Source organism: Onychomys torridus, chromosome 4 (genome assembly GCF_903995425.1).
Source record: "Onychomys torridus chromosome 4, mOncTor1.1, whole genome shotgun sequence".
In the NCBI taxonomy this organism is placed as follows: domain Eukaryota; kingdom Metazoa; phylum Chordata; class Mammalia; order Rodentia; family Cricetidae; genus Onychomys; species Onychomys torridus.
The window spans coordinates 51,797,015-51,806,519 of NC_050446.1; the positions used below are offsets into that span (position 1 = coordinate 51,797,015).

The 9,505-nt window shown below is 50.2% G+C and overlaps 1 protein-coding gene across 2 annotated transcripts in view; it reads left to right on the forward strand.

Moving 5' to 3' along the window:
- Hoxd3 (homeobox D3) overlaps positions 1-9,128 on the forward strand; it is a 35,628-nt gene extending 26,500 nt beyond the window's left edge. Inside the window, exons 2-4 of one of the 2 annotated variants that reach the window (XM_036185471.1) lie at positions 558-649; positions 4,823-5,446; positions 7,185-8,788. In XM_036185471.1, the coding sequence (XP_036041364.1) occupies positions 4,906-5,446; positions 7,185-7,942 (1,299 nt within the window). In that variant the 5' untranslated portion in view covers positions 558-649; positions 4,823-4,905 and the 3' untranslated portion in view covers positions 7,943-8,788. Of the gene's footprint in view, positions 1-557; positions 650-4,822; positions 5,447-7,184 lie in introns of both variants that reach the window. The other variant, XM_036185472.1, reaches the window with a different exon arrangement.
- Positions 9,129-9,505: the final 377 nt, after the last annotated feature.

Sequence of the window (9,505 nt, forward strand, 5' to 3'; positions counted from 1 at the left end):
TGGTCGTTGTTTTGGGGTGGAGGTAGGGAGGAGGGCTGTTGGTTTCTTAGGCGGTTTATAGCCTAGTCTCGATCCAGAATTGAGCAACCCAGGCCCAGAATGGTTTGGGTATTTTCTAATACACTCAGGAAAGGTAGCTGAGCCAGAGATACCAATGTGCAACCCAGGATAGCTAGCGTCTAGCTCCGGGTTCACTCGGGCCCTTTGGGGGCAACCCCAGTAGCATCCACCCAGGTGGCCCCTAGGTATCTACCCTCCTTGCCTGCTCTTCTAATCTGTGGCCTTCCCCCCCACCTTCATTCACGGCTTTCTGTGCTCGGGCTGACCCTCTTGGCTCACCCCAGGGTCCTTTCCTCAGGAACAGGTTCTCTCCCCTCCCCCATCCTCCCCTGGAGCCAACTGAGTCTTCACTCTGCTGGGGCCAAAGCGTCTGGAATGGCTGCAGGCGCTACATACAATAGTCACATTGATTATGACACCCTTAAAAGGGCTAAAGGCTCTCCTGGTGTGTTTGCAAGACAGAACCGGCTGCTACTGAGTTTTCCATTTTGTTCCAGATCTGCTTCCACAGAATATCAAAGAAAACCGAAGAGCCTACAAAAAGAGTTAGAAACAAAATTCAAGAAAATAAACACATACAAAAATTGTGGTGAGTGGGGGGGGGGTGATTTAAATAAATAAATAATTTCCACTACATTTCCATGTCTCCCTCCCCCCCATTCAACTCAAAGTAGCCACCCCAGGATTCATACATCAAGACATAAAACAAAGGGCGGCTTTGAAGTGGATCACCTCAGTGTGAGCTGCCGCCTGTTACATGAGAACCGATCATCGGCCTTCAAATTTATGGCGCTTTAATAGAGTGCGTCCGCTGTCTTAAATGCAGGGTATGTTACAGTACTGAGTTATCCGGGCTAAACGGGAGTGGTTTTAAATGGGCGTCCAGGGCTTCCCAAAAGGCAAAGGGGGCTCAGGCAGAGAGGTCGAGAGAACGTAGGCAAATAGTCAATTCTCTTCGCAGCAAAACACGCTGAGGAGTGATTCCCCAAACCTGAAGTTGCAAAGCCATCGGGGAAAGGGGTATCATCGCTAGGTCCCACCGAATTAACAAGAATGCCCAGGTAGAGTCGTGGCCTCCAGGATGAGACCCGTGGTTTATTTGAAGACCCGGCTTAGGCAAAGTAAGGAGTGGAGGTTAGATTAACTTAAGCCTCTGAGAATTTTAAGAGAAGCTGACACAAAGCAGCGCTCCATCACCTCCCACTTTTCTCTCAACTGGCACCGACTGAGGTCCGTTATTTACGCCGCAGCGCTGGGCACAGCCCGCTGCATCCCTCCCAGCCCAAGCGTCCCTCTCCCTGGGCCTTCCCGCGGCCGTGGCGGGGCGAGCAAACGCCTAGCAGGTCTCTGTGCGTCCATCGAGCCTCCCCGCGTCTGAGGCCAGGCGGGCAGCAGGTCTGTGGTCCTCGGCCGGGCTTGCGATCCTCTTTCCAACTCGGGCTGCCGAGCACAGCTGCTGGCCCAGGCCGGCGCCGGCCACTTTATATAATCCGGCAGCTCGCACGCAGGGTGTGTGGACCGGGAAAAGTGCGGAGTAGGGGATTCTTTTGCTGCTCTGCCTCCTACGCGGAGCCTGCTTTCCACTTCTGAAAAGTGCCGGGCCTTGGGAAGTGTTTTTCTTTTCATTCCTTACTGAAGCGTTTACTGCTGCCGTGGTCGCAGTCATAAATTTTGTTACAAACCACAATGACAGGTGCATTGATATGCACCGTGAGAGCTCCAGCTGCTTAATAACCCTGTCCCCTGGCCGCTGTGAGCGCCTTTTATTTATTCGGTATCATATTAGGTATTGATCTGGGCAGAATTAAGTGCAGTGAGCAAGTATCAGGGCTCCGTTGCTTCCGAGGCTAGGCCGGCTTGGCGGGCCAGCACGGCTGGAGAGCGAGCGAGCGAAGCTATGCGAAGTCTAAGAGGGTGCCTAGCCTTCCTTCTGAGCTTGTGGTTAGACCTCCAAGCTGAGTTGGGTAACTTCCAGGGACTCTGGAAAGGACTAGCTAGTCCAGTTAGGCGACCCTTCCCTAAGAGGAGCAGGGGTGCTCCAGAGGAATGGGTGGCTGCACTGTCCCATTCCTCTGGCTGAGGATGGGGGTGGATGCAGAGAGAAGGAAGAGGAAGAGGGAGAGGGGTCAGGAAGAGGAGAGGGAAAACTGAAGACAACTCCAAAATAAGAAGTCCTGCTCAACTGCCCCTCCCCCAAAGCTGTGCCTCCCCCGCCCCCAAAGGCATTTGGATCTTGGTGCTCATTTGAGCAAAGGTATCTAAGGGTGAGAAAAGAAAGCCTTAAAGGAGGGGGGGGTGGTGATCGAAAAGATGAGCCACTGAACAGTTGACCATTGTCCAAATGATTTATGACCCAGTCCCGTTTTTTAGGTTCAAGCAGAGTTCACAAGGAGTAGTGATTTCTGGAAAGAAATAAACTTTTTTTTTAAAAAAAAATCAGTTTTGTAACAGTGTTTTCAGGTTAAGCGTTGGAAGTGGGGCTTCTTTAGGTCTCTGTATGGTGGTGGGTGCTGCAAAGTTTGTTTGTTTGTTTCTCCCCAAAGAGAATAGCACCATTACTACCCTTGCTTGTAAAGAAATGGATGTTAGACCATGAAGTGGGCCTGGAAATTCTTTAAGACAATGTAAACATGCAAGAGATGACTCTGGTTGTGAGGGCTATCTGTATCTTTGAGGTCTTTATAGAGAGATTTTTCTAGGAACATGCCACAGGAGTAAAAATAATGTGTAAAGGCATCTGTCCCATAGACTTGCTTAGTTCCTTAAGAAGGTATTTTAATGTGACTGGTCCACCTCCCAAGACAAACTTGGTCAACATGGAGGTGGAAGGGGGCTGTTTTGCTTCCACAGTTGGTTAATGGGATGACAAGGCAGCAGCAAATTCTGGTGGTCTCAGAAGCTTGATTCGGCCATTTAGTCCTCCAGAATCGAGCAGCATCCTTGAAAAGCCCCAAAACTTAGGCAAGCCATTGTGGCAGGCCCTTTGGCCTGGGGCAAACACATACAAATATTAGTCACAGAATCAGGGTTTAATGTCCACTTGCTACTTGGTAATTTTAGTAATCAGAGATTGGTATTGAAAACTAATCAAAGGAATTAGTCTAGCTTTGTTAGGTGGATATCTTAACTGCATGCATTTGTGGGTACTAGTAGAAACAATGCCCACAACAAAACATTTCAGTATTACTGCAGCCCATTGAGAAAGACCCATCTCTCATCAAGACAAAATTCACTTGTACTCTAAAACAAAATGAGCAACCATACTACCAAGCAAAGGCTACTTCGGAGAATTTTCTTAATTGGTTGGGCTTTCTGGTGAAAATACAGGGGAAAATTGATGCAGAAGTGTTTTGGTTCCCGTGTTTAAATCTGATTGGCCATAAGTTGCATGATGTGGTCTCTCATGATGGTGGAAGCCAGGGAGAATTTTTGGAAAGAAACTTTGCCTGAAAGATGAGCTTAAGAACTAAGACCAGAGAGCTGACTTGTGAGTTTTCTTTATCAGACAGACAAAAGTGATTGAATGATATTAGTTATACTTTAACTCCTCAAGAGCCTTTCAGAAGGGGTGGGAAGAGCACCCCCCCCCTCAAGAGTCAGGGAATACAAAAGGGGAAGAATTTTTCTTAGCACCCCCATCCTTCTAATTCTGGGTCCATTCATCATGTCATGAGAACTTCTCTCATTGGTTGTAGGTTGGGTGGGAGGTGGGGCAGAATGGAAGGTCCAGAGCAGAGGTCAATAATAATATCTATTTATATAAAGATCCAAAGGAAAATGATAAAGTTATAAGGGCATTCACCATTCACTCACACTGTATTCATTTCAAGGTCTAAAGCCTTTCACCCATTTTCAGGGACACCCTTCTAAAAGTAGCTGAAAGATAAAGTAAGGGGTGTGGGAAAATGTAGATGAAAGAAACTTTCTTAGCTTCAAAGTAAGTCTGGCAGTCTTTAAGTCTTCCTTTTGTTTTTTACTTGCTAGTTTTCCACACTGTGGATTTCATAGTGCTGACCCACAAAACTAACTGTGTGGATCCTCACCCTGTCATCAAAGCGGGTTGTCTGGGTCTTCAAAAATGATGGTGTGATTCTGAAACTAGGGGGAAAAGATACTTTTAGAGGGAAGCTCTGGGTGTGTAACAGAGCTTGTCTTTTGTCCATCCAAACACTGAGATTAGGGTTTGGAGGGGTAAGAGTCCCCACATAGCATGTACAAAGCCCTGGGGTTGATCTCTATCACCAAGCAAAACCAAACCCCAGGATCACCCAAAGACTGGTTGTGACCTGTTCATCCACACATTCATCCATCTATTCAATATCCATTTATTGCACTTTCACATGCAGGCAGGCATTGCACTGAATGCTGGTGATATGTGGATGAAGAAAACACAATCCCTTCCTCTAAGGAGTTCATAGTTTAGGGGGAGGGTCAGCCAGTCATAAGTGTTTTCCCATGCAGGCTCAAAAGCTGTATTGACAATCCTGGAGAAAGGCAGTTCTCCGAGAGGCTTTGGGTGGAAGAAACCAGGCTAAAGTGTGACCCGGGAGGAAAGATCTTTTCTTACATTTAGAAGAAATACTCCAGCTTTTCCAAGAGTTCCTATGAACTGAAGGAACTTCATGAAGCCCCCAGGCCAGACCCTTGCCCATCCTCCCACTCGGAAGCAAGTGGGAGGCTGAGAGCCTGCTCTGGTCCTTCTATACTGGTTGGTCTTGCCAGTGACAATCCCTCTAGGATCTCTCCCTTTTTCTCTTGGCAGGTCTCCTGGAGCTGGGAGCCGGCTCAGCTCTCTCCAGATTCAGCAAACCCTGGCCTTGGTGGCGAAGGAGACAGTGGTAGTCAATGTTATTTGAGCAGGGTCAGCAGACCCTGGAGCTTCCTGAGTGCACCATGCAGAAGGCTGCGTACTATGAGAACCCAGGACTCTTTGGAGGCTATGGTTACAGCAAAGCCACTGACGCTTATGGCTACAGCACTCCTCACCAGCCTTACCCACCTCCTGCTGCTGCCAACTCCCTGGACAGTGACTACCCAGGTTCTGCCTGCTCCATCCAGAGCTCAGCACCTCTCAGAGCCCCGGTCCATAAAGGAGCCGAACTCAATGGTAGCTGCATGCGACCTGGCACTGGGAACAGCCAGGGTGGGGGTGGTGGCAACCAACCTCCAGGTCTGAACTCAGAGCAGCAGCCACCACAACCCCCTCCTCCACCGCCCACCTTGCCCCCATCCTCGCCCACCAATCCTGGAGGTGGAGGACCTGCCAAGAAGACCAAGGGGGGGCCTAATGCTTCTAGCTCTTCAGCTACCATCAGCAAGCAGATCTTCCCCTGGATGAAAGAATCCCGACAGAATTCGAAGCAGAAGAACAGCTGTGCCACTTCAGGTAGCTAGCTCTCTGGGCAGGTCATCCCTGGACCACATTCCTTCAGATTGGCCCCAAGAACCAATTACCAAGAGACTCGGGGGCTGTAAGAGCAACCTCAGCAACAATATATCCAAACTCCCACTTGTATAGAAATGTCTGGCCTTTCTAGTGACTCTGATTGGATACATACTCTTGCAGAGATAGGGCATGATTTCATTGCTATTGCCCTTGTGGACTGTCTTATGCTTATTAATAGAAAGTTCCTAGGCTGACATAGTATCTGCCTTCCCAGGCACCGGTCATAACTCAGCTTCCTCTTCTACCCACCAGCCCTTCCAATGTGAAGATAGGCAAGGTGTGGTCTTGTACACCTATAACCCCACCACTTGAGGCTGAGGCAGGGGTATCTTGAGTTCAAGGAGAGCTTGGGAAGCATAGTGAGTTCCTGGACACCATTAGGAGATCTTGTCTCAAAACAAAAAAACCAAGTCAAGACAAACAATACCCAAAACAGAAGGAAAAGAACCATAGCCAAATAAGTTATAAACACTATCCATTTATTTTATTTAATTTTCCAAAGAACTCTTTAAAATAGATATGTGCTAACACCCTAATTTTTCCCAGATCCACAGAACTGCAGAGTGGTGGACTTGGATCTAAGGGGTATGACTTCAGGCATAACTGTGAGGCTCAGCCCACTCCAGTGAACCTGTAACAGGGAAGAGCATGTTCTGGGGGAGAGAATAATTTGGAAAAGGGCAGCTGTCCCTTTCACGCCCTGGCAAGACTCTAGAGCTGAAGAATGGACTTCTCTTGGTCCATTCTAAGGACTGATGCCTTCTCTTCTCTGCTCAGATGGATGCTTCTGGAAAATTTCTGGCTTTGTGTTCTTGATGGTGTTTATTTTGCAGGTTCAGGGCTAGTCTGAAGCCTTGGATATTTGTTATCAGGTCCCCGCTCTGCCTGATGCTGTGGCTCCTAGGGGGAAAGTATCTTCTTGCTAGAAAGCTCCTTCCTCTGCCCCTCCCTCCTTAGCTCAGACACAGGCCCTCCCTCCCAGGAGAAATCCATTTGTCTTCCCAGTGAAGGAGTGGACAGGCAGCTGAGGGGTGGCAGCGGAGGTGAAGCCAGTGCTGAGGATGCTGCTCCCAGCACTGCCAAATGCAACATGCTTTCAGCCTGGCCTTGGGATCCCCTAAAACTCCAGGGCAGTATCTTGGGGTGGGGGTGTATTACCACCTCCCTGCCTTTGGGTGCACCTGGCTGGAGTGAGGTGCCAAGACCCCTACCCACTTCTTTGCTCTTTGGAGTGTTTGACTTGGAAACAAACGAGGCAGGCTGAAGCTACCTCTGCCACCCCTACCCCCCCCCCCAACCCATTCCCCATCAGCTGAGGTTGAGAGAGAGAGAGGGGTGTTCAAAGAAGTCTGGCTTTGTTGATGGGGAGTGTCTCCATGAGCTGCTCTTAGCTTAGCTTCCCAGTAAAGTCCTTCAGGGCCTGTGGGATGAGATGAGATAATGGGTGGAGAGGAAAGAAGGCCGAGCAAGGCAGGCGTTACAGGTGCCACTGTCAGGTAGGCCCAGGGGTGTGTAGAATGAGCGCTTCCTCAGACTTTGACCTCTCAAAATCCTCTCCCCGACTCTGAGCGGGATTGGAGGTGAGAGGAGAGGTAGACGGAGGCAGGGAAGCCCTCCTCTCCATTCTGAGGTTTCTTACCCCTGGCTCAGCACCCTCTCTGTCTCCCTCCCTGCCCAGGAGAGAACAGCGAGGAGAAGAGCCCCCCGGGCCCAGCATCCAAGCGGGTGCGCACGGCGTACACGAGCGCGCAGCTGGTGGAGCTGGAGAAGGAGTTCCACTTCAACCGCTACCTGTGCCGGCCGCGCCGCGTGGAGATGGCCAACCTGCTGAACCTCACCGAGCGCCAGATCAAGATCTGGTTCCAGAACCGTCGCATGAAGTACAAGAAGGACCAGAAGGCCAAGGGCATCCTGCATTCACCGGCCGGCCAGTCCCCAGAGCGCAGCCCGCCTCTTGGAGGAGCGGCGGGCCACGTGGCTTACTCGGGCCAGCTGCCGCCGGTGCCCGGCCTAGCCTACGACGCACCCTCGCCACCCGCTTTCGCCAAATCGCAGCCCAACATGTACGGCCTGGCAGCCTACACGGCGCCGCTCAGCAGCTGCTTGCCGCAGCAGAAGCGCTACGCGGCTCCAGAGTTCGAGCCCCACCCGATGGCGAGCAACGGCGGCGGCTTCGCCAGCGCCAACCTGCAGGGCAGCCCGGTGTACGTGGGTGGCAACTTCGTCGACTCCATGGCGCCCGCATCCGGGCCGGTCTTCAATCTGGGCCACCTCTCGCACCCGTCTTCGGCCAGCGTGGACTACAGCTGCGCCGCGCAAATCCCTGGCAACCACCACCACGGACCGTGTGACCCTCACCCCACCTACACAGATCTCTCGGCTCACCACTCGTCTCAGGGACGCCTGCCCGAGGCCCCCAAACTGACACATCTGTAGCGGTTGCCGCCGGCCTGGTAGCTCGGCGCAATTACCTCTCTGGTTTTGGTGGCAGGGGTGGTGGCGGGGCGGGGCCCGAGGGGCAGCTCGGGGGACCCTCCCCTCCCCGATCTGGTCTGGCCGCGGCCTAGTGAGTCTCGGGCTTCCAGCGGCCGAGGCTGATACGACTGGGCCTCCCCTCCAGGCGCGTCCTCCTTTGGGTGACTCGCCCATAAATCAGCCGCAAGGATCCTCCCCTGTAAACCTGACAGTGCCATATACTGCGGACAGAGGGACTCTAATCTGGTTATGGTGTCCCTAAGGTAAGTCCGAGACCCATCCGTGGCGTGTCCTGAAGAGGGACTGGAGCCTGGAGAATCCCGGGCCTGGCCCCTCCGGCTAGCTTAGTTTCAGAGACCTTAATTTATATGCTCCTTCTCCTCCTGTAAAGATTGCATTGGACTAAACAATCTGTATTTATTATTTGAAGCGAGTAATTTCGTTTCCCTGATTATTTATCCTAGTCTTAATGTATTTATGTGTATATTTGTAGAATTCTCCAGACGGGCCTAGGTATGCGTTCCCAGGCCTTGGGGGCCACGTTTCACCTTTTTAGTCCCCTTGGTCTGAACTAGTTGAGAGAGTAGTTTTGAACAGTTGTAACCCTGGCTGGTGTTTGTAGTTGATGTAAAGGATTGAGATCACAAATGGTCCTTCATGGGTAGAGTCAGGCAGCCCGGTGGCATAGCACGGCTCACTTTAGCCGTTTCTCAACAGCCGAAGCCCTCACCTCTCGACACAGCTTATTGATTTCAAATTGTCTGGTACTATTTGAACAAACATTTAGAATAAAAAAATTTTCTCAGTTGGAAGTGTATCTGTGTTAATCACACACATTTGCAGGCAGACAACTCTGCCTTGATCCCTCTGTAAGACACCCTCTCCCCCCCAAAAAATGTAAAAAGGACCCTCTGAAAAATATTTTATTTATTCGGAACCTATTGCACAAATTGTCGTGGAGGAATTGAAACGGGGTGGCAAACCTCAAAATAGTCTAGATGGGGTGACTGCAATGAGACTTCGCCAAAGCAGTACCCCTTTCTAGACAAGATCGGTCCAGGGAGGGGGGAGGCAGAGCTCTTTTTTTTTTTTTTTTATTCTGCATTAAATAATAAAATTAAACTTTGGGGAAAAACCCCTGACAATCAAAGAAAAAGCGTAAGAGAAACAGGAAGGATTAAGCTATGGAAAGCCAAGGTGCAGGCGGATCAAAAGAAACGACCACACAGAGGCAAGCACCCAGGCTTTTATCTCTAGGAAGTACTCACGATTTTTTCCTTTGTAATGGTCAGTAGTTCCTTTTAAAAGAAAACAAATGTTCTCCATAGATGTAAAATAATAAAAGTTTCATTAATGGAACATAACACGTATAAACACCTTGTTTATTCCTGTTTCTTTGTGCAAAACGGGCAAAAAGTCTACAACATTTATAATCGTTTTGTAAATATTAGTGTGGCTCTAGCTAGGGTCGGGCACTTACACCCACTTCTATAGAAGGGGGCACTTGGAAAGAAGTCTTCAGAC